A 24,903-nucleotide genomic window follows, 5' to 3' on the forward strand; every position below is an offset into this window, starting at 1 on the left:
GGCCAAGCTGCCCGTCAGCTGTGCCCTGAGCCCTGCACAGACTTGCAGCATCCTTGTGGGGCGGGGGGGCAGGGGTGGGTGCGGAGGACGAGAGCCGGGTCCGGCCAGCACTGGCCACAGGTCAGTGGAGCTGGAGGGCCTGAGCACAACTCTGAAAAGGGGAAGAAGAAGCACTTCTCTCTCCCGACCGCCAGGCCACTTAGTCTGCAACGCAGAGGGGCGCAGACAACCCCTTTACAGCCGGGGACCTAAGACTTACGGGAAGGGACAGCTTGCATCGTTCCACGTCTACCCACCCCACGTGAGTTTTACCTGTTTTCCAGACACGGCTGTTTGTGGAAGGCACTGAGATGCTTATCCTCTCGCCGGGGGCATCGGGGCACCTCCCGCGGTCCCCCCCACCTCCTCCCTCCTGACTGTAGCTTCTCTCTTCCTGCAAAGCCCCCCCACAGACCCCACCCCCTCTGCCATCTCTGGCCGTCCCTGGCGGTCTCTCTCCAGCACCTGTGACGTGTGTTAGATGGAAGAGAGTTGCTCTTTCCGAGACTTTCAGTTCAGATGTTTTTTGGCCGTATAACTTTGCGTATGCTCTCTTCTCCAAAGTCTTGGACTCCCAAGGAATGTGTATCTATTCGTTGGGCTTTCCATGTAGGTTTGTTTGTTTTAAAGTGGAATGGGCTGTGTTTTCAGTTTAGCCCTCTCACCGCGTGGGGTCAGGGCTCCCTGGGGGCCACGGGCAGGTGGGCTCAGAAGGGCTGGGCTGGGGGCAAGCGCAGCCCCTGGCACGGGGCCTGGGTCACGCTCAGCACTGGACACGTCGCTGGTGAAGCGAAGTGGACTCCGGTCATTGTTGCTACTTCTGGCCTCTTTCCAAAGGGAGGTCTGTTTCGGCGGAACCACACCTTCCGGCCAGAATCATCCCGCAGTGACTCGGTCACGCTGTCGCCGTGTACTTGGGGTCTTCGCCGTCTCTCTCAGGTGTTTCTGCTTTTCTCCCCGTGTCACGTCATGACAAGATTTTTTCGCCCTTGAAAATGCCTGTCTCTGGCTTTAAGTTCCTCGGGGCTATCAAATGGAGCCAGTTTTTAAGTTAAGTAGAAATAATTTAAAATCCTGTTTATTGCTTCATTGTGAGTATTTGAGGTCTGTCGATTAACTGCTTTCTTTGTAAAAACCCTTTTAAAAGTCCGGGCGGGACATTCGAGTTGCACTGATAAAGGCCCCTCAGATACCAGGAGACATTTTCACACCTTCGGGTTTGCACAAGTGCGACCTAGGAAGGGCAGTAAGCGTCAAGGGGTGACCTCCTCCCACCTCTGGGTGGTCCCGGGCACCCTTCCGGGGACTCAGGAGCAGGGCCAGGGCTTAGCGGCGAGGACCCCCAGCAGGCCTCCTGGCTCCAGGGCCCAGCCCTGCCGCCCTCTCCCGTCTACGTCCAGAGCCGGGCAATGTGGACAGCCACCTGATGGTTCACGGTAAGGACGAGACGGGCTTCTGTCTGCAGAGGTCTCAGGACAGCGCCGGCTCCCAGAGAAGAGTTTCTTCCTGAAGGACTGAGGCCTGAGAGGAAAGCAGGAACGGCCCATGGGGGCCTGGTGGGCCAGGCCAAGGTGCCTCCGCAGACGTGAGGCCAGCTGGGTTGGGGGTGAGGGAGGTCAGGGGAAGAAAGACAAAGATAATCAACCCCCAAAGTCTGACCCAATTCCAGCAACAAATGAATGAAACGCAACCTCTTATGTTGGAAACTCCAACAACCAAGATCAAAATATTTCAAAGATAAAAGGATTGCATTTTCCTAATATGTCTTTTTCTCTCTCTCGTCTAATATGGTATTATTTTAAAATGCTCATATCAGACTTGCAAATCAGGTTTAAAATCATCAAATAAAAATGTCCATCAGCCCATCAAACTCACATCAGATCTCACCCCGTACTAATTTCACTCCCTTCTCCCCACTTTCTGAATTCTAAAACATTTTCCCAACTGGCATATTTTGATCATCTTTTTCTCTGTCATTTCTTTACTTTCCAATGTGCCTTGAATACTCGATGCAGTTCCCTTGCCTTTTTTGGATGACATGTGTTTTAAGACGAGCACATGTTGGAAAGAGAGGCATTGTTATTCCCTGGGCATCGTTGTGGGTCAGAACAGTGCCAGAGATACTGAGAAACCCTCTCTTTTTTCTCTCCCCGTTTCGTAGATCTAAAGCAGACTAGATCCCGATGTCCTAGGCAGTCTAGTCTACAATAGATAGCATTTCAACTTTCCTAGTTACATGCCGGCTCCACCGGGGTGAGGCTGCACCCACGTCCCCTGGACTAGTTATCAGCCAGTGTATCGTGGACCGTGCTGTAGCTTTTCCACAAATACCTCATCTCATGCAAACCCATTTTGATTCTTCCTGAACTTCTGTCTCAGGCGTGATCTTCAGGGAGCCTTTGATGTTAACTTCCTGGTATCAGAAACGATAGCCTTGCTTTAAATCTCAAGTCCTCGTATACTTCATGGCATCTTATACTTTCTTGCACTTGAGTTCTTTCCAAATGCTCTGCTGTCGTTTCATCTGCACAACCGATGATCTCAGCATCCATGGCGGCCCTGAGACGCTGAAGACAGACAGGGCAGGCAGCTGCTTTCAGGGTGCAAGGCCGGCGGTGCGTCTGGGCCAGGTGAGATGGAGGAGGGGGGAACAGGACTTGGGGCCACAGAACGTCGGTTCAGATCTTTTATTCTGTCTAGCTGCGTGGTCTTCAGTGAGTTGATTAGACTTCTGACATTCAGTTCTCTTATCTAGAAAAAGTGAGGGTGACGTCTTCCGCCGAACTTACAGGATGTGTGTGTGGGTCCCCCGAGGTCACGCTGCGTCTGGGCCTGGTGCAAGGCTGGGGGGTGCTGAGCTCAGCAGAGGAGGGGCGCTCACGACCCTCCTACAGGGCGGGGCGCAGGGGGCAGGGAGGCTGAGCGACCTTCCCAGCATCACAAAGAGACTCAGCTATCGGACCAGGACCCGTCGGCCCAGCCGGTGTCCCTTCCAGCAGCCCCCCGGCAGCCCCTCCATCAGGGCACGTCCAGATTTCCCAGTCGTTTTAAGGAGTCGGCCTTCGGGGTTAAGGAAGTTGCCTAATAGAGGAGGATCCCATTTAGACTCTAAGGCATGTGGTTTTCAGTTCATCAAAATAACGAGTTTTGGGTGAGGCTAAATTACACTCGTTGGGAAGCAGGTTCACTGACTCCAGAAACCAGAAGGGCTTCAGGATTAATAAGGGGCCACCTTGTACCTGGTACCTCCTCCCCTGCTGGTTTCCTCTAATAGCCATTTGCTGCCCTTTCCTTGCCCTTCAGTACAGACTCAAAATGCCAAATGTATCCATTTCACCAACAAACAGCTCTAGCAGAGGGCACGGTGAATAAAATGGTAAGAGCAGGAGGAGAAACGACCATCTGAAACCCAGGTATATCTTGAGGGAATGGGCTTCCACACGCTGGAAACTATTCCGCCAACAGGAAACAGGTCCAATACTGCGTGACTTGGAGTATCACGCTTCCGCTGAAATTTCCAAGCCGCTCTTCGCACACACGGGATTTCAGCCCGATCGCCCGTAAACTAGAGGAGAAAACGATGTGACTGGCGTTTCTGGTGTGTGGTAGGCGCTGATAAATTGCACAAATGAAAGATAAAAGTCATGGAAAGTGCCCCTGTCAGAATCCCACCAGAGCAGGTGATTCAGAGTTGACGGTGGACTGGCGCCCAGGTCCAGGAGAAGAAAGCTGCTTTCGTTGTCTTCTACCCGTGGCTGGTCTGGTCCAAAGACAGCTGGAGAGCTGCGGGCGGCAGAGGTGAGGGCTGGGATGCTTCGGCCACCCTCTGCGGAGGTAGAGCGCCCCCGCCCCCCCGCCAAGCGGACAGCAGGCTCCTGGCGCAACCCGGGAGGGGCCCCGTGGAGCTGGGAGGCTGCTTCTCTCTGGGAGGTGGAAAGGCTGTGACCTCTCCATGTCCCTCGTCCAACAGAGGGGAGTGGAGCTGAGAACAGCCAGAGAAAGGCCAGTCCCCAGGCGGCCAATGGTGACAGAGCGTGAGGACTTCCTGGAATTCACGGCGCTTTTCTGGCAAGGGAGCCAGTCTTCTCTGGGCCAGGAAATAATTTCAGTGAATCACCTCAATGAACAAAGTCTTATGACTGGACTTCAGTACGTCCAGGAGCCTCTGTAAGAACTGGCGTCCTACAGGTGGAGGAAACAACCCCCGTGCTTGACACCTCGGCCTGGAAGCATGTGAGGCAAGGATGTGCCAGGCCCCCCACGGCCTCTTCCACAAGCAAAGGATGAAGCTCGTTTATTTTTACTTGGACAAGCAAGGGATGACATTCGTTTATTTTTACTTCGACAAGCAAAGGATGACGTTCGTTTATTTTTCATGTCCTTTAAATTTAAACAGCTTATTAGGTCGAGAGCTCTTTTCCTGGTCTAAGAAATGAGTGTCCTTGCCACATAATGAGCAAACACAGGCTCCGGGTCCATGCAAATTAGAGTCACAGCCCTCTTTGGCCACTTACTAGCCGGGCATCCTGGACTAGTCACGTGGCTTTTTTTGACCCTAGATCTTTTATCTCTAGACCCGGGTAGACAGCAGCCATGGGGTAAGTCTGGGGAGGGCTGACAAGAGGAGGGACGTGTCAGAGCTTGGTGGGTGCAGGTCCCCGCTGTGGAGCACAGAGGCCACAGAGCCCGGGGACGCCGTGGTCCTCCCATCTGCGGAGAAGACGCTTCCCGTCAGCCCCACGCGAGCTTGTCCTCCATGAGCCTGTGGGTGTGTTGCACACACACGTGCGCACCCAGCCCAATGTGTCGTCCTTAGTAGCCTGAAGGGAAAGGATGGTGGCAGCATAGGACTCTGATCTATGTCCTGGGACACAGAAGTGCCAACCAAGCTCTGAGTCACTGTCACTCAGGTGGCCCCGAGGGGTGCCGGCTGCAGGGAGGCCCCCGGCCCTCCAGGCCCTCAGAGCCCTGGTTCCTGAAGCTCTGAAGGCCAGTGTGTGGGTCCCAACAGTTCCTGGCTCTGGTCGTGTGCTGCCATTCGGGCGAGAGGCTGGCTGAGCTGAGCCCTACCCTGTGAAAGGCCTTCCCTGCCTCTCCGGCATCCCCACCCCTCCCCAGCCATTGGGGCAGCCTCCCCCTCAGCTCTCTCTGCTCAGAACCAGGTTTTCCCAATTCTCCTGCACACAGAGAACCTGTAGCACCATGCGGATGACTGAGGGAGGATGACTGAGTTGCCATAGCAACTCCCTCCCTCATCCTGTGGTCCCTCCCAGTGTCGGGCAACCCTGTAGTGCCGTGGGGTGGGGAAGGGCAGTGCTGCAGGGGGGACGGAATGTCCTCCAGAGAGCCTTCTTCCCAGCTTGGTGACACTCGCCCTGCCTTCTGCGCTGAAGGATGCCCCCTCCCCCACCCCCGAGAGATCTCCCCACGCAATTGCTGATGAAATGGGAAAATTAAAAATTACTGCAGTCCTCTGGTCCTCTAAATGTTCCCAGTTAAAAATGTCCTCTCCTTTCTTTCTTTCTCTTTTTCCTTCCTTCCTTTTTCCAAAACATAATTCTGATTCTTTCTTTACAGCTTACATAACAAAAATCATTTTTAAATGTGATTCATTTCCTATGAAACACTTTTGGTTTTGGGCAAGTGAAGTTTCCATTAAAATAGGCCCTGGAACAACCATATTTTTAAATGATTTTCTTAAAAATCAGATCCAGGTTGCCTTCCGTTAAACACACATCGATATTGTTGACATTTACTTTTTCCACAATCGGCAGACTGCACAACATGGTTTCATTGGGAAGAGTTTTCCGTGCACGTAATAATGGAGAATCTGCAGTGGCGATGCGTCCACAGTGACCTGGATCTGGGGTCTGTTTATCTCCCTAACAAGCACCTGTGCCTCTGAGCTCAGCTCCCTGCCCACAGCTCCGTGCGGCGTCCTGGGTGTGAGAGCGGAACTGTCCACGGAGCCCCCTGCAGCCTGCGGCCCGCTCCCAGGACAGCCAGGCGCCACCTGGGACGTGCCCCGGGCAGAATGCCACACCCCAGGACAAGGACCCCTGTCCCCGCTGGTGATTAGCGCTCAGGAGGACCCGACGCGTCTGAACCAGACCCTGTGATAGGAGGAAACAGGCACAGAGATTGTTGTGAGCCCAGCAGAGGGGCGTCCGGACCGAGCACGCACCGGCGGCTGTGCGTGCGGACTCTCCAGGGCTGCTGCCCACACCTCCCATCAGCCTGCCCAGGCCTGGAGGGCGGGACCTGTACCTGCACCTCCGTTTCTCTCACCCAGTGACTTGTCCAGGGGACATGACTGTGCCTGCTGTGAGGGGTCCCTCCCTGTCGCCCACCGGGTCCCAACCCTCCCCGCTTCCCCTCCCCCTTCCTGTGGCCCCCTGGGTGCTTATCCCCACATGACCCCAGTCTGCCCTCCCAGGCTCACTCCGAGCATCCCTCAAATGTGTCCTTTCTTACCTTTCCGTCTGCACCTGCTGCCACGGTCCCATAAGCCCATCCCATCAGACCAGCTGCAGGTTAAACCCACTGGCCCTCGAGCCGGCAGCTGGCATCCAAGCCCAGCCTGGGGCCGATCCTGGGCACCTCTGTGCCTGCTTCGTCTGTGAGATTGGGTGAAGGTAGCAGAACCCAGCACCCAGGGCTGCTGGGGAGCCTAGGTGAGCTGTGGGACCATCCACTGCTTCATGCAGGCCTTGGTGGCCACTGGCACTCGCCCTGCAATGGCCTGGGACTATGGGGGTCAGTGAGAGTGGCCATTCTTACCAATCACACTGCACTGAAGCCTAAGTGGGTTCCGGGCCTGTCCTCCGCGCCAGGGGCAAAAGGTCAGCAGCCTCCCAGAGATGTGGGATTTCTGTGACCCAGCCCACCTTTAAAAAAACAAAACAGCTAAGTTGTGTTACTTTGGTTCTTTCCTCCTGACGAGGGTCCTGAGTGCTGCTGGGCACCGTCCATCCTGTCCCTCCTCTGCCTCAGAGCTGGACCTCAGGGCCGGGGTCAGGGGAGGGACCGGGTGCCGGGTGCTGGGCTCACCTCTCCTCGGCACAGAGTCCCCCACCCAGCGCCGCACACAAAGATGCTCACGACCTATGACCTGGTCAGTGCCACAGCCTCACTGGTCAGCAGGCTGACGCCCCCCCAGAAAGCATCCTCAGCCCTCCTCCCTCACGAGAGTAGCTGGGTGGGCAGTGCCAGGGCCCACAGACCGAGGACAGGATAAGGCAGCTCGCCAACTCTGGCTGGAAAGAAAGCCGGCGCTTAGGTGGAGGACGGGCTCGCTTCCTGAGCCACAGTTGAACGGTCCCCTGGCTGCTGAGACCCGCTGAGACCAGGAAGGGCATTTGGGACAGGCCCCTCGAGCCCACACGCCCGCACACCGAAGCATCCACACCAGCGCTGGGACGCTCAGCACCTAGTCTGCTAATCAGAAACCTGAGCAGGACAGCAACGCTGCACGGATCGGCCGCCGAGGTCCAGGCTGGGAGGGAGGAACCAGACGCCCCTTCACCACGTCCACCCGAGCCACGGACGCGGAGCCCAAGCAAGAGACAGGAACACGGAGGACAGCACCCTGCTTCCGCGTGCTGAGGGCACCCAGGGGCAGAGGAGGGGGCAGCTCTCGGGATGGGTGGCCTGGAAGACCCCTGGCAGGACGAGGTGGTGGGAACTCTTGGCCCCGTGACGCCCGGGAGGACTGAAGGGTCCAGACCTGGGCGTGTGCGAGGGAGCGCAGGCTCCCACGGAGGGTGAGACTGGCTCGAGCAGACAGAGGAGATGGTGTGGAGGAGTGGGTGGAGACGGGCAGCCCGGGGCAGGGGTTCCAGGAGACCCGCACCTGCGTCCTCCTGCTAGGGGCTTGGAGAAGACCTCCCCTGAGTGTGCAATCACCTGGAGAGAGGCTGGCCCCCGGAAACCCCTGCAGAGGGGTCCTGGTCTCCCTGGGGGGTGGACACTCGCAGCCCCTCTGGGCCGTCCCAGGCTGTGGAGGAAACCTGGGACCTCGGCCCTGGGGCCTTCAGGACGGTCGCGGGCAGGCCCAGCCTAGCCCGCCCAGGGGGTCCCTCTGCTCCCCGTGGCCACTCCGGCCCCCAGGAACACCTGTGCTTACAGCAGCCCCCTGAGAAAGCTCTTCTTGCAAGTTCGGAGCCAGAGGTCCATCCTCCTCAAGAAAGCCTCTTGGGTTTTCTAGTGCAGGACTGTTTTCCTAGAGTCTTCTCCAAGCTAGATGTTTCCAAGTGCTCGTCCTTTTTCCCAGGTGACCCGGCTCGAGGCCTCATGACCTCGTCACCTTCAGAACACTTGGAGGACCTTCCCTCCAGGAGGCTGTGCAGTGCCAGCGTCTTCGGGACGCAGGGGTCCATGGCTGGGCCCACAGCCTGGCCTCGGGGGAGGCGGCTCATCAGGGTGGCGGGTCACGGGGCGGCCGCGTCTCACTCACGCCATCGGCTCACCTCGGTCTGCTTCTCACTCGGTCCTTCTCAGCATCTCTCTCTCCCTTCACTCCGGCTGCTTCTCCCTACTTGCCCTCAGACACCTTTTCCAGCAGGTGCCTGGTGCGGACGCCTGCTCATGGGCTCAGTGGCCCTAAGGAAGCAGAGGCTCCCCTCCACGCTCCCCCCCTCCCCGCGAACAGTGCGCCGCGCCCAGACGTGCGGAGGTCAGAGAGAGGACAGTGTCCGCCCGGCCCCCCGGGCCCCCTACCTGACCACCCACGGCAGCCCTGGGCTGGACACAGGCGTGTCCGGGATCCCGGGCCGTTTGTACCCTGCATAGCATCTCCCCACCTCCGCCCTCCTCTCTCTTCCTCTGTCTGCCCGTCCTCACCGTGTCAGGCCTCTCCTTCTGGACTTTCCCAGGAACATTCTGACTTATTCTGGGCTCTTTCTCAGAGGGACGAACCTTCCCGATTCCAGACCTGCACACGGGGTCACCATGTCAGGACCACACGGGTTGTCGGTGTTCTGAGGCCCCTTCTGCTCTCTTGTCCCTCCTCATAATCGGAGGGAAATCAGGACAATCGGTGACTTTTAGATCCCACTTGTGACTGTGCCCTTGATACGGAAATCACAGAAATGTGCTTCCACTCTCCACTTTGCCCCGTTTATGAGACACTGAGAGGTCCATGTGGGTCAGTGAACTGCAGACAGGGGAACAAGTGAACTCCTGTGTCTTTACAGTCAAACGAACTTCCCCCCAGATAAGCACTAGACCATACGATACAGTTGTAGGCTAGGAATTATTGATACAAACAGGACATTCAAAAAGAGTCTATTTGAGTAAACAAGCACCATATGAGGAGAGATTTCTGTTCTAATCTCAGCTGTGTCCCTCTTCGCGTGACCTTAAACATATAATGCACCTGCTTGGATTTGTCTTCTTACCTTTAGAGCAAGGATATCTGATGAATCTATTTCTAAAAACTTTTGCGAAACTAAGCGTCTATTAAATCATTTAAAATTTGACCAAAAATAAGATGTGAGACAGGGGAAAAGGCAGATTCCACAGAGGAAGGGAGGACATGCCAGAGAGACCAAGAGAGGAGAAAATAAACTGAAAAGGGTTTAAAACCAGATAGCTGTAAGCAAGAAGACAGGGCAGGAGGCGAGGCTCACGGACAGAAAGAGAGAAAACATAAAACGTGAGAAATTACGGAGAATCCCAGGATTACTCAGGTAGCAGACGGAGCATGGAATCTTTTTAAATTTTTCCTGCTTAGAATAAAAAGACTTTCTCTATGAGATGAGATAGAGGCTTCAAAAAGTAAAAGATCTATAACCATGGCAAACATAAAAAAGTGAGAACACAAAAAGTAGGCACAAGATTGCAGTTTCAAAGGACCACGTGGCCAGTCCCCGTGGCTTCGTGGCCCTGGAATCTGTCCTTTCTTCTGCCCCGCACGACCTGCCTCCCAAATGCTTACTGCCATCCATAGCTTAGGAAACGGGCCTGCTTTTAAATTATATCAGCCTCCGTCCTCCAATACCTTGAGAGGAGTTCTAAACCGTCTGTGGACAGGGAAGTGAGCTGACGGAGGCCACAGAGTCGCCATGGCTCTGACCGTCCGGAAGTAACAGCCACGTGGCCCCGTGGCACGCTCCCACTGAAGTCTGTGTCCACCTGGCCAGCGACGCTGGGCCCCACACTTGGCCTTGGCGTCCTGAGCCACCCCTCCTGTCCCCGTGGCCTCGGGCAGTGGGGCGTGGCCTGTGCATGAAGCCTGGAGCCTCCCCGGGTGCAGTGGCCATCCGTCTCCGTCTCAGGTGCCATCCCATTGGTTCGTGGTGTTGAGAAGATTATCCTGGACGAGCCAGCAGCTCCCCCTGACCCCATCCTGGTCGGTGGGCTTCACCACCGGCCGCTCACCAGTCCAGGGTCGACTTCTTACCACTAAAGACCAGTTGGATATGGTCACCGACTTTCTCGCCCGAGAGGTGGGGGACGTGGGTGCGGACGCTGTGAGGGCAGCGGAGGGGACCCTCACACATCCCCATGCCGCTCTGGGGCCAGAAGGAGCCCCTGCCCCGAGGGCACACGAGTCTCTAAACGCCCGGTTTCCACCCCATGTAAATGGTGTGACTGCCCTAGCGCTCAGTGTAACCGAGGAAGGTGAGTAACCCCTGGCGGCCCAGCCCGCACCCGGCCCCCCCAGGCCCCTGCATGCCCGACGCGAAGCCCCAGCCGCGGCACAGTCACGGCGAGCGCGGCGGCCCCGAGGTGCGTGGACGGCTGGCGGGGTGGAGCGGCGGTTTCTCCAACAGTCACCTTTTGTATGTTCTTTTTTGCATGGGTCCTCCGCGTCCAATTCCAATTCTGAGCGCGGCTGCCCCAGCTCTGGTCTAGCCGCTCCCCTGCTGCTGGACGTGCATGCGCTCCGGCAGCAGTGCCCCATGGACACATCCCGTTATTGAGAGGGACGTCAGCATTGCTAGGTACGTTGGCCGCCCTGGACAGGAGCCTGTCCCTGGATGTACCTGGGACGCCGGGCAGCGGGCAGCGAGTGGTTCAGTGTGGTGCCCAGGGGTCCGAGTTAGCTCCCGCCCCGACAGGGAGGCATGAGCCACACCGGTGCATGAACGGAAAGTGCAGAACTGCATGCAGCATGGACAACAGAACTGGCGTCGCAGCTCCCGCCCCGCTGCCCAAACAGGCAAACCTGCACCTCGAGTGTCCCCCGGAAATGGACCCAGGAGAGGGCCAGGCCCAGCCCCCGCTCTGGCCGGGGCCAGCACCCCAGAGCCCTTACGGTCCAGCTTTGACAGCCAGGGCCTGGGCGGCATCCACCTCCAAGGGCACCCTGGGGGCCTGAGTGGGGGGATGGGCAGAAGAGGGCACTCACGGCTCTCGTTAGAAGTGACCCAAGGCTGAGGGCAGGCGTGTGAGCCTCTAAGTCAGAACTTAAACCTACTAGTAAACACCGTTTATCAGCGGCTTGTATGGTAAGCGTATCACCCAAACGGTCTTTGCAGAACGGAGCCTGTGCTCCGGTGGGTGCAGGCAGCGGGCATCGTGGCTCTGGTGAAACCCCTGCACCCACCAAGCCACCACCCATGCCCACCCCACTGCTCCGTGGGCATTCTAGCAGCCCTGGGTCTCGTATAACCACAACTTTGAACTTCATCTGCAGGAGGACGCTCCCGTTCTCTTAGTAACCTGAGGCCCAACCCATTCCAAAATGATATCTGAATCACCAAAATGAAATTTAAAAAAAATTATTCAGGGCACTTTTATAATTCTTTTTCATTTATTTGTTTGTATTTGAGTGTTGCTTAAAAAGAAAAGTGCTTGGAACCAAAAGAAAAAGGTGGTTTTGGTTTACATGTCCTATTGAAATCAAGGCTTTCACCCAAAGTCTACTAATGTCAGAACTTGAAATGTGTAGAAATTCAAAATCCTGGGAGGTGGCAAGCATCCCGGGTAAAGGCCCTCACATGACTCTTGGGAACAGGAGAAACTTTGGGTTGCATCTTGGGGAGGAAGGTGGGAGGCCAGTCTGCAGAAGCCTCCCCCAGACCTCTCCCAAGGGCCGGGGAGGGAGGGGCACCCGCCAGCCCCCTCTGCAGGCGAGCGGTGGCCGTGCAGGTGGCATAACACCGGCCAGGACCCCTGCCCCCTCCAAGCCCCCATCCCAGAAAGCCGCAGTGGCGTCATGGGTTCGTGCCCACGCCCTCAGTGCGTGTCTTCGGTGCTCCTGTGTCACCTGCTGCTTTTAACGGGAGGTGGGAAAAGGGACCGGGTGAAACATGGGCCCTGGGGGGGTGGGGACAGCGGGAGGCTCCCAGTGAGATGTGCCCGGCAGGGGTCAGAGGGGGAGAAAGGTCAAAATTTGCATACTCAACACCGAATTCCAAAAAAAGAGAAGCTTACTGGGTGTTGCACAACCTGAAAAGTGATTTAGGAGATCTTGGCTTTCCTCAGAGTTTCTGGTAATATACCTAGGAAATTGGACAGAAGTGATGTATATTGCTTTTAAGTGACCCGGTTCCCTTCTGCTTGGAGAGAAAATCGCAGAGGGGCAGCGTTAGAATCAGTATATATCCGTTTTCTATTTTAAAATACCTTTATTTTGCAATCCTCTGCATTTCTTTACTGTTTCCCATTTATATGACAAAAAATTCAAAATAAAGATATAAATTTTTAGAACCACATCTCTTTAAGCCAAAACAATGTTTTTGAATTGAACTTTTTATATAAACGGGGCAAGTCTTTTACGTAGGTGACCTGAATCATATTACAAATATATTTTCCTGCTCTAGACGAGGCCTAATCTTACATTTTCATGGTTTCTTTTAAAATTGAGAGTATTTTGTGTTTTATTTAACAAGTTCTCCTGTTAGAGTGGTCATGAAAGAAAGGGACAGAAAAGGCCATTAAAGAAGCACACCATGAAATTCTTCAAAGAACTCCCAGAATCTCAGTTTCACCTTTTAAATTATTATCCCACATGTTCAGTGAGCATTGTTCTGTCTGTTTCAGCTACTACACTCAGAATCGGGGCACGTTTGCCGGCCGACCTCGTAGGGTGGGTTCAAACGGTCGAGGTGAGCCCCAGGGACAGTTCAAACCTGCGGCGGTGCTTTCAGCCTTTATTTGTAAGATTTTTAAAAATATGCAATTGACTTTATCAAGATGAAAGACGATGAGTCTCCGCAAAACATTTTTCCCTGCAAACCGGCTCTGGGGGACACCGGCCGCCCTTGCCCCATCCTGCCGGTGTAGCAGGCGCTGGGGCAGACGGGACTACACCGGACCACAACCATTCCCAGGCCCGAACACCCTCAGGGGTCCTGCTGCGCGGCCGGCGAGGCTGGCCTCCAGGTGGATGGAGAGAGACTGCCCGGCTCTGGGTCCTTGCCCACGTCATGTCCGGCAGCCCTGATCGCTGAGAACAAACGGATGTGCATCTGAGGCTGCCCTGGACGCCTTCCTGGGGAGTCCGCTGCCTCCCTGTCGACAGGCCGATGTGACAGCCCACCTGTCTCAGCCCAGGACAGGCAGCAGCAAGGGCACAGTGTATGCATCGTTTAAGGAGAGGCCCTCCTCTTGCAAAGAAAAAGCTGTACTTTAAATGCATTAATACAACTACTTATCAAATCCTCACTTCATTTCAAAAGAGAGAGAGGATGATGGAACGTGATACTTAGGTGATCACACGACTTCAGTCAGTAGATTGAACTGTTTCCATTTCTGCTACCCTGTGTCAGGGTCGTGGTTTTGTAAACAGGAGAAAAATCACAAGAAGGGGTTATCTGTCTTACAGAAGGACGAATCAGAGGCACAGGGGAGAAGCTGGTCTGTGGCCACATTTTGTGATGTGCACTTGTGCAAATCAGAGGATCTCCACGATACGTACCGTAATGCACAGATAGTCAGTTCTCCTTTGATGACACGTCTCAGACCCCCGTGGAGGTGTGAGCCGCATTGATTCTCTTGGGGGTAGGTGGTTAAGTGAGTCATGAGCACAAAGGGCCTCCGGGATGTTTGGGCTCCGAGATGTTTCTGACGTCCTAGACCTACAAAAGCCACAGAAATCTAGTCCGTTCCTACTGAGAAGGGCTAGTTCCAGGAGATCAGAAATCCAGAAGTTTGTGAGTAGTCCTGATTTCTTTTTTGTAGATTTTTGCCTGGATTCTGCAAAAATGGCTTAAAGCATTTTATTATGATTTTTCCATCGATATTCTTAAATGTCTATACAAGACCATTTTTTCCAGCCAGATAGTAACATGAACTACCCCCAAATTACTTTCTCTCAACATTGCTTAAATTCCAAGGCAAATGCAAGATCACAGACAAGGCAAAGGATCACCAATATTTTTGTCGGGAATTTACAGAGATTCTAAGACTATGTATTCATCATTCCCTGTCTCAGAGTGTTTTTACCAATACTACCTTTGGAGTGGAGAGGAAAAAATGAAGAAGCAAGGGTTTTATTTAGCACAACTTTACATCTCTAACCATAGGAACTTAAAATAGACCCGGTGCGAGGTGACAACTGGCAGGGAGCAGGGTGGACCATCAGCTTGGGTGGCCTCCCCGAGGCGCCAGGCACCGAGCGCCAAGCACAGCGCCTGCCTTGTCGGGAGTTTCCATGGAAACCCAGTCGGTCTCTGCTGCCATTTCTATCCCAAGCTGTGCAGCTTGTGCTGCTCTGACTTTACCCACGCGGGTCTGCGTGAGCCACAGGGGCCTCCCTCACGGAGAAGACGCGCTCCTGGATGGAGAGGTGCCCTTAGATGGGGAGGTGCTCCTGGATGGGGAGGTGCCCTTAGATGGGGAGGTGCCCTTAGACGGGGAGGTGCCCTGAGACGAGGAGGTGCTCTTAGATGGGGAGGTGCCCTTAGATGGGGAGGTGCCCTTAGATGGGGAGGTGCTCTTAGACGAGGAGGTGCCCTTAGATGGGGAGCTACCCTTAGATGAGGAGGTGCCCTTAGATGGGGAGGTGCCCTTAGATGGGGAGGTGCTCTTAGACGAGGAGGTGCTCTTAGATGGGGAGGTGCCCTTAGATGGGGAGGTGCCCTTAGATGGGGAGGTGCTCTTAGACGAGGAGGTGCCCTTAGATGGGGAGGTGCTCTTAGATGGGGAGGTGCTCTTAGACGAGGAGGTGCCCTTAGATGAGGAGGTGCTCTTAGATGGGGAGGTGCCCTTAGATGGGGAGGTGCCCTTAGACGAGGAGGTGCCCTTAGATGGGGAGCTACCCTTAGATGGGGAGGTGCCCTTAGATGGGGAGGTGCCCTTAGATGGGGAGGTGCTCTTAGATGAGAAGGTGCTCTTAGATGAGGGGGTGCGAATCGAATTTCTGCACATCGATTCTACAGCAGCCTGTTACCAAGCGTCCTGGAGCAAAGACCCCTTTTGATGCATGAATTGTCACATCCACCGACTTCAGAAAGCTGTGTATTTTTGAATGATGAGATTTATTAAAGCGAGGAAATTTGTATGTACATCTCAGAGTTTCCAAAAGCCTTAAAGTCTTGAACAGGAACATGAAAATGAGCGCCATAGAGCTGGCAGAAGAAAGAATATTTGAGGGCCCATCCAGGGCTGCCTCGTGTGCTCCAGGAGCACCACCTAAAGAGGAAAAGGCCGACTTAACACCCTCGAGAAACCAGAGCTGGCTCTTTCAGGGGTGGGTGCCATGAGCGTGCGTTCACAGCCTGCACGGAGCCCTGTGGTCCTGAAGCTCCAGGGCACAGCAGGCTCCCAACAAGCAAAGACAAGCTCCCTCCTCCGTCCTCTTCCCCCCCGCTGAGGGGAGTGACCTTGGAGGTTTAATTTCCCCACATTCTCGCAGCCAGCAAGTGGCAGGCCAGGGATTGGACCCCAGAGGCTGAGCTTGAAACCCTGAAAATAATAACAAACCTTTCAAGAAAGCCAGGCCTCTTTCTGGGAATGTTTATTCTTTCCTGACACTGTGAAAGGTCTGAAAATGAGCCAATAACATTTTCTTTGTTTTCATGGTGACAAAGGACAGTTTACATGCCTCTTTTTTATCAGATGATGCATTTGTAAATGACTTAAACACACAAAAACTACTCCAAAATCCTTTTCTCTTTTTTTATATTTAGTAAATTCTCGTTTTCATTTGCATGATTTTGATTAAAATGCCTTCTTAAATTTGAACAGAATGTGTCAACCTCCTCCTGCCTCTATCAAAAAAAAGACATTAAAAATTTTCTACTCATGTTTAAATGAAAAAATTTTAAATAAATTTGCACTAGGCGCTTAAATTAGGAAGACTTTAAGGATTTTTTTCTTTTGACCAAAAAGCAAGGCCACATGTATATTATTGGCTGGTAGGAAACATTACTGTTTCTTGATACATTTTCAAAACAGAAATGTGCATGCAGATTAGCTTCTCTTAGAATGATTTTTACTGCTTTCAAAACCTCCTCCCTCTGGGGTTGGGGGTGTCTCCACATGAGGTGCCATTTGGGAAATCAGTTAGATTCAGTCATTTAGGTCATTATTGACGGAATAGTCTTGAGGTCAAACTTTCAGTTCATGAACAGCTGTTACTTTAATGACAGGCCAACAATCTGATTCAGGGTATTGTTTTGATGGAAGGACAGCGTTAAACTCCTTCTGCCCCAAACTCCTATTTTTAAACCCTGATTCCACTTACACACATGGACGATTTCTCAACCCCTTTTCCCTCAGTGCCTTTTTTATTCTCCCACAGCAGTCTATAAACCTTAAGCCTTTTGCTGAGTATCAGCTGTACACCTGAGATCTGTAATCACGTTCCTTTTCTCAGGACTAAATGAGAATTGTCAGTTTCTAAATACCAACAATTGATTGCGTATCTAACTGTAAACTGGGACATTCACACCCTTGAACTCAGCCCAGCTGCATGGATGCCACCACACTCCCTGACACTCTCACTGGTTTTGAGAAAGTCTGTCTGTAAGCAAGTAATCTGCTGGCCTTAACCCGACATATCCAGGGTGGCTTTCTGAGTGGAAAGCAAATTGAAATCTCTTAGAAGCATGTACCTTTATGAACCATTTTTAATTTGTGATTTTTGTCCCTGCCAGGAATTCAGATGCTCATTGAGTAGGGGGGTGGGGGGAGCACAGGGCATGACCTGAGGGTTACTACTGGGTGGTAATATTGTTACTAAATCATCTCATCCTTGTCTCTTGAGAGTTAAAATTTAGTGAAAGGAAAAACATTTTTTTCTTAATTTTTGTCCTTAATTCTTACATTCCTGGTGGGTGCAGATGCAGCTGATGTAGGCTGAAGTGAAAGTGTCTTTGTAGGACTGCTTACTCCTGAGATGGCGTAGTTGAGACGTTCCACGGAGGGCAGTGACCACAAAGCCCTCTTTAAGAACATCCCCTCCCGTTAGAGACTGCACGGAGTTTCCTGGAAAGGTCTAAACACAGGCAGCGGAGCTGCCCAAACTAATCTCAGCGTCTCAGCTGACTTGGCTTGTGGACCGAGACAGATCTGTGCCCTACTCACGTCAGTCAAAAGTAAGAAGGGTTTTAAGGTAAATCAAAGCTGCCTGAGGGCCCGATGACGGTCTGAAAGACAGCTAGTCTAACTCCCAGGGCTGGTACAGGAGGCTGCCCGCACCAGCCTCTGGGGCCAACCAGGGGCAGGGCTGGGAGGGGCCCCTGTGACGGGCCTGTTGCAACGCCGCTGTTTTGAGTTTACACGGGGACCGGTCTTGGGCCGCCGTGTGCGCCTTTTCATGACCAGTCGCGCATCGTGTTCGGAGGGTGCAGCAACGGGTCCTGCTGTGACTGGTTCCACTGGACTTGAAGTAATGATGGAAGGGGTGGGAAGATGGGGTGGACACCTGGGGACCAAGGTGCCGCACGGCTGTGGAGGAGGGGCAGCTGCCGCCCCGAGATCGCTGGTCCCTGGACGGCACCGCTGTGCGCGGAGGGAAGAAGGGGTCCGAGCCACACCTGGTGGTGGACGAGGATGGGGACGCCCCACGAGCCCGGCGGGGACCCTCCAGCTCCATCTCACCTCCTCACCCAGGGAGGCTCAGCATTAAAGAGACTTTGGAACTGTATAAGTAAGAAAGTGACTTGTTCAGGGATTTGATGCCTTTCCATGTGCCTTTGTAATTGCAGGTGCCCCACCCCTGGCTGCGACGGCTCCGGGCACATCACCGGCAACTACGCTTCCCATCGGAGGTATGCATGGCTCGCTCCCGCAAACACCCCCTCCATGCGCGGGACCCCTAACGGGGGCTCGGGTTGCCTCCACTGGTGAATTAAGGGTCTAGAGACCCTCACCCACAAAACGGGGCTGTCCCCAGGGGCCTCACTTAGAACACCAGCTCTCGGGACCATGGCTCCCCTCTGACGTCCCCCTCATGGTGCCACTGGCTCCATCTGCAAGAAACGGTTTCTCAAGTCACCCAGGAGCACGTCTTTCTCAATCAAAAAGGGACGAGAAAAAGAGCCAGGATGTTATAAGATGCCAGAGAACAGCCATTGAGAGACAAGCGTGCTAATCCCACTGAGAGTGGATCTCTTAAATATTGAGATTTGAGCCCCAAAGCTGTACGGTTATTATAAGCAGGGATCAGCAGAGCTGAACACACAGAAAGGCTTGACCTTACAAATCCCAGGCCCCGCCGGTCCCAAAGAGCAGGGAGCGTCTCAGTACAGCGTGGAGAGTCAGTCGTCTGAGGCAGCAAGAGGCCCACGGTCGCTGAAGAGTTTACAAACGTCTGTCTTACACCAGGCCCTATGTTAGAAGTGGGTTGAGAGAGCCCGTTGGTACAACACCTGCGCAAAGGTGGGTCTAGACCCCGTGCGCAGGAGCGAGAATTCCTTGTCGTGTTCAGTCAGGATCAACAAGCCAAGGTCAGGACAAGAGCCTTTCTGAACGGAGACCCTCGTAACTCTTGCCACCCTCTAAAATCAGATTATAAAGTGGGCAGAGAAAAGAGAAAGGAGGGGGGAGGAGAGAGGGAGGGAGGGAGTCAGGACAGTTGGTGTGGGTCACCCCACAGCCCGTGCACCGTCCACAAGCAGAGTGGATTGTGTGCGTCACGGGGGGTCCACACCGTGTGGCTGCCCGAGTGACCAGATCCCGGCGTTCAGAGCAGGGGGCGCTCCCGGGCTGGCTGGCTCAGCGTGGCTTAGAGACGGAGCTGGCAGGGTGGGCTGTTTCCTCCTTAAGGCCACAGGCTTCTGTGTTCACTTTCCAGCCGTTTGGGAGCATCGTTTCTACGGCTTGGGTCTGGGAAGAGTAGGAATTATGATGACCAACAAGGAGAACTGAATTCCTCAATTTATGGGTGGATTCTTCACACTGACTTGATAAAAACACCTCATTCTCTAGACCAGGGCTGTCCACCTGGGCAATGTGGGCACTCGGGAGGAGATCGTTCTTTGCTCTGGGGGCCGTCCCATGCGTTGGAGGATGTTGGGGAGCATCCCTGGCTCCACCCACTAGATGCCAGTGGCACCGCCATCCCCATTCCTGACAGCTAGGTGTCTGCAGACATGTCCGAGTGTTCCCAGGGCCACTGCCATGCACCACAGGGTCGAGAGGAGCCTTGCCGGGTTGTCTTGCTGGTTTTACCCGGCGGCCCAGAGCCAGCCGCTGTATTGTGAGTGTAGAACAAGGGTGATGTATTGTGTGTAGAACAAGGGTGAATACATTCCAAAAGGGATTCCCAGCGTAGGATCAGCGGTTTAGAGAAAACGAAATAAAATAAAATAAAGCGCTAGTTAAGTTTCTAAGTCAAGCGCACTCTGTGCTACTCTTTATTTTAATTTATCTCAGAATTTACCTCAGTCCTCACAAGGCCAGAATTCCCAGCACTGAATAACGCCTGCAAACTAAAAGTGAACATTTACTGGTCATTTCATATCCAAATGTCTATTTTACTACTTTTTTCTGGTTTGACATCATGTAAATTTATTCCTAATTTGAACATGTGCATGCATTTAACGTATATTTTAGAATGGTGGGTATATTCGTATCGCGTAAACTTGTGAATGAAACGTAAGTTAAGCTATACTCTGTGCCTGGACTAAACAGCACCAGGAGTGCTCTGTACATTTGGAAAGTAAATTTGATCTGGCTTTCAGCACATTTCAGTGCTACATACAGCCCTACAGGGGGCGGCCTATTAAAAGTAGAGCACGTTTCGCAGTATCGTTTATCCGAGAATGCCTTCCACGCGTAGGAGTTAGAGTGGGCCTGAGCTGTTGGCTGAGCAGAAGTGGGGCTAGGGTAACAGTCCTGTGGACGCTGCGGAAAGACGGAAGCAGCCCCCCAGGCCCGACGACCCTTGAAGGTCGTAAGTACGCATAGAAACACGCCTTTCGGGGTTACTCTTACTTGATCCATTCCCAGGAACATGAGGCGATGTTACCTACATGCAAACCACAGGGAAACGCCTCTCAGGGACCGATTCCTCAGCCTTCCGCTAAATTGTGCCAGGTTGCCAGGCAGCCACAGACACCTCAGAGATACGCAGACTCGGTTCCAGGCCACTCGCTGCAGTACAGCGAAGGCCACAGTAAAGCGGGTCACACACGTCTTTGGTTTCCCACCACATACAAAAGTTATGTTGACACTACCCTGTAGTCTGTTAAGTGCACATAGCATTATGTCTAAAATGACGTGATTGCCTTAGTTTTTAAAATGCTGTACTGCTAAAAAAATGCTAGCTATCATCTGAGCCTTCAGCAAGCTGTAGTCTTTTTGTAATAGTAACATCAAAGACCATTGATCACAGGTCACCATAACAGATATGACAGTAATAGAAAAGCTTGAAAAGTGCGAGAACCATTGAAATGTGACACAGAGACACAAAGCGAGCAAGTGCTGTTGGAAAAGCGGAGCCAAAAGAACTCGCTTGACTTGGAGAGGCCACAACTCTCAGCTGGTGAAAAATGCAAGGTCTGCGAAGCGCAACGAAAAGGGGTGTGCACGCCCGTCCTCGGGCTCCAGGGGGAAGAGCAGTCACAGCACGAGGACCCTCGGGTGCCCCTGAGCAGCTGTGGCCGGGACTCCCCCACCCCCGGCCCCCAGGCCGAATGCACACATGCAGACGCTGTCTACATTACAGGAGGTCACTCCTCCCTGCTGTAGCTGCCACCAAGGACTGTGTGTCCCAGGCACTGTCCCGGGAACTAGGAAAGTCTACTCGGCCCCGCCAGCCTCAGAGCCACCCTGAGCAGCAGGTAATTTCATTTCTCTCTGCACTGGAGGAAACAGGCTCTGAGCAATTATGTGTCGGAGACAGAACTCAGCCTAGTGGCCACCGCCACTGTCACACATCTGGTCGTGGATGGACCTCTGCACCTGGGACGGCCTGCGAAGTTCACACAGGGAAAGGAGGGTCACCCCCGACTCCAGGTGGGGTCTGCTTTGCCTTGCTCTTGTTTGGGTTGTAATGGTGATGTGTTTTCTGTCTCAACGTCACCTCTGAAGCTTTTTTTTTTTTTTTGCGGTACACGGGCCTCTCACCGTCGCAGCCTCTCCCGTTGCGGAGCACAGGCTCCGGACGCGCAGGCTCAGCGGCCGTGGCTCACGGGCCCAGCCGCTCCGCGGCATGTGGGATCTTCCCGGACCGGGGCACGAACCCGTGTCCCCTGCATCAGCAGGCGGACTCTCAACCACTGCGCCACCAGGGAAGCCCTCCTCTGAAGCTTTTTTAAGTCCATTTTAATCAATATTGTTGACCATCTCTGATGTTCTATCAAAAAATCCCCATCATCAGAAGCTTTGTCTGTCCTGAGCGGAGAAACCTCACTGAGCATCGCACACGGAAGGGTTCAGGCTGTGGCTTGATCTTCTTGTCTTCAGACCACGATAGAGAAATCCATTGCTTCAGCTCTCTCCCTCAAAGGTCCTATTCCCAGGCCTCTTTTCTCTTCTCCTGACCCTTCTCCAGGCTGGCTTGTTTCTGCAGCTTCCAGACAGGCTGGCACAGCAACCTCTCGGCCAGGTCGTCCCCGTGGCCTCCCCAGGCCTCCTCCGACGCCATCCTCCCACCTGCCAATAGCAGCAGGCCCCACGGCCTGGAGCGGGTGCTCCGAGGCAGAGGTAGCACCCAGGCTTTTCACAAACGGTGATGCGGCACCCGGGACCCCTCCCCATCTCGTAGAGCAGTGGCACCCCTCGGGCTCCAGAATGTTCTCTGACAGCGAAAGACAAGCTGTACTGAGCACTCACTACATGCCGAGAACGTGTGCGTGGATAATCTCACTCCCCGAGCGTGGCTCTTCTCCTAAGGGCATGTGAGGGGCCAGCGCACGGGACCCACGCTCAGAGGTGACAGTGACCCCAGACCGGCCTGCGAGAGCTGGCTGTGGACTCCCTCACCTAGACAAGGATGCCGGGATTCCAGGCCAGCCCGTGTCAGAGCCAGGGTTTCCTCGGAGTCAGGGTCGGGTCCAGACTAAGTTCCCTGCTGCGCTATCTGTTCTGTTTTGGTTCTGTTCCAGTTTATTTTCACCCCCAGCCCCATGTCGGTGAGGACGCAGAGCCTCACCTCTCTCCCAAGTTCAGAGTGAAGGAGGTGGGGGCAGGACAGAGCCAGGCTCCCTGGCCAGCGTCCTGGCCTGTGGCTTCCCTTCACCACTAAGGTCCCCGTGTGGGGACAGGCAGGAAAGACGGGCTCCCAGGCAGGATCCGCGAGTCCCACCCACCCCTCCTCGTCATTCACTGATTAACTCACGACAAACATCTAACTATGACCTGCTCTGCGCAAGGCATTGGCCTGGGAATCAGAGGAAGAAGGGAGAATAAACACACAGGGAACTGACACTCGTGTGGACGAGCGAATGGACAGTCACCAGGATGGAGGGAGAAACACCACGGGGACTGGGGGCTGTGAGAGCCCCAGGGCTGCTGTCAGGATGGCAGGTGGGCAGAGAAGACTTCCTGGAGGAAGACCGTCCAGGCTGAGGCCAAGCAGACGGGGAGGGATGTGAGGCCCGAGGATGGCTTGGCCGGAACCGAGACATGCCGGAAGCCTCCAAGAGGACCGCGTGGGGCAGGGACAGCAGGGCTGGCAGCGCCCAAACCAGGAGCCTTGGGTGCTGCGTGCAGGGGTGTGGGTCCATCCTGAGGTGAGTCGGAAGCGGGCAGAGGCTAAGCAGACCACACGCGCGTGCAGCTGAGCCCTGCGGCTCTGACACCCCATCCTACAGGCAGGAGTGACATCGACTCGGAAGGCACTCAGGACGGAAGAGCCACAGGACTCGTGGGAGAGAAAACCCGGGAACGGCCACGGGTGACCCGGCCTCTGGCCCCTGACAGGAGCAGACGGGAGTGGTGTGGGCTCGGCCGGGGAGGACAGTGAGTTTTCCGGCAGCAGCAGCAGCGAAGGTGTCCCAGTCCCCGCGGGCAGCACGGTTTGCAGGGGGGCAGCTGGGAGTCATCGCCGCCTGGTACCTGGAGACCAAGGAGCCGTGGCAGCGTGAGGACAGAGGAGGGCCTGGCGGGGGGACCGGCTCAGCAGGGGCAGAGCAAGCCAAGCAGACCACGGAGTTTCCAGATCGCAGAGCCGCCGAGCCGAGGCCGGACACGGGCCCCAGCAGGGCGGCAGGAGCTGCAGCCGGTCCTGCAGTGTGAAGGCGGCGTCCCGGTTCCTGCGGGCCACCGTGACCCACCAGGATAAGAGCAGTTCTCACAGAAGACCCTGGGGGGGGGGGGCAGAGGTGTGAAAACACAGCCCCCACTTTCTAAATTTTTATCCCAAAAAGGAGGAGAGAGATGGAGGGAGCGGGAGAGAGTGAATCAAGGTGCACGCACCCTGTCTCTTTTGCTGTCCTGTAGAGGGTGACAGGTGAAGCGGCGTAGGGAGGGAGGCCGCGTGCCAGGGGAGTTGGAGCGCTTGAAAATGGGGACACGAGGGGCGGGGGGCTCCGGAGCTGCAACTTTACAGAGAGGAGCCAGGCGCCTGCATAAACGTGGAACAGAACCAAGGAGACGGCCGTGATGGGGTGACGGGGTGATGGGGGTGCCCCCCAAGACAGCCGGGCCCTTGCCTGAGGGCCAGCGTGCTCAGACAGAAGCCAGACCCGGCAGAAAAGCATGTACTGAGGTCAGGACGATCCAGTGGACGGCACATCCCGCCCTGGCTCAGCCCTGGGGCCTCTGCCTCCACACTTCCCCGGGGGCTCCAGAAACGGTCCAGTGCCTGCTTCTCCAGTTCTCTGCAAAAATTCCCGCTTATTCTATATAATCTCACATCTAATAGCCTAATAGCCTACAGTTAGCTGTTGTTGAACAGAAAAAAACTCATATATAGACATCCCAGCTAGCAAAGTTCCTTTAGACAACGTGAGCCTCTATTTCCAAAATTCCAAAATGAAATAGAATAAGCTTGGTCAACTTGCACTGCATCTTCCGCAGATGCCATGGGAAGCCAGCCGTATCCAGGTAAGTGGGGACGGATGCCCAGGACACGCGCCCTCCCAAGACGAAGGGCTCTGGAATCTCGCCACAGGAACGCCACCAAAAAGGAATGGGGAGGCGTGTGTTTCTTCTTCCCTGTGGCCCCTTCTGTGCAGAAAGCTCATCCCCTCTGGCAAGTCAGCCCGGCCTCTCCTGGTGACTCCTGACACCAGCTTCTCCCACCCAGGCTCTGGGCGCCCTCGCGGGGGCCTGACAGCGTCTGAAGGCCTAGGGGGAGCACAGAGGAGCTGCCCCCAGGATATCGTTTTCATGCCAAGAAGCACCAACTGCTGGAGGAAACTGCGTCAAAGCCCCATCGACAGTGAAAGGGGCTTGCGGGGTGAACAGCTTTGGCGCTTCCTGAAGTCGCGCTTCTTCCTTAGCCTTTCAGGTTGCCCGAGAGCCAAGAAGAGCGGCATCAGGATAGCACAGAGCAAAGAGGACAAGGAAGACCAGGAGCTC

General features: G+C 54.6%; 1 protein-coding gene across 1 annotated transcript in view; it reads left to right on the forward strand.

Annotated features, from left to right (window-relative positions):
• Window positions 1-24,903, forward strand: part of MYT1L (myelin transcription factor 1 like) — a 136,211-nt gene that overhangs the window by 82,686 nt on the left and 28,622 nt on the right. Inside the window, exons 15-16 of the mRNA XM_024756918.1 lie at window positions 18,141-18,203; window positions 24,825-24,901. Of these exons, the coding sequence (XP_024612686.1) occupies window positions 18,141-18,203; window positions 24,825-24,901 (140 nt within the window). The remainder of the gene's footprint in view (window positions 1-18,140; window positions 18,204-24,824; window positions 24,902-24,903) is intronic.

This window comes from Neophocaena asiaeorientalis, unplaced genomic scaffold (genome assembly GCF_003031525.2).
Source record: "Neophocaena asiaeorientalis asiaeorientalis breed wild unplaced genomic scaffold, Neophocaena_asiaeorientalis_V1.1 scaffold703, whole genome shotgun sequence".
NCBI lineage: Eukaryota > Metazoa > Chordata > Mammalia > Artiodactyla > Phocoenidae > Neophocaena > Neophocaena asiaeorientalis.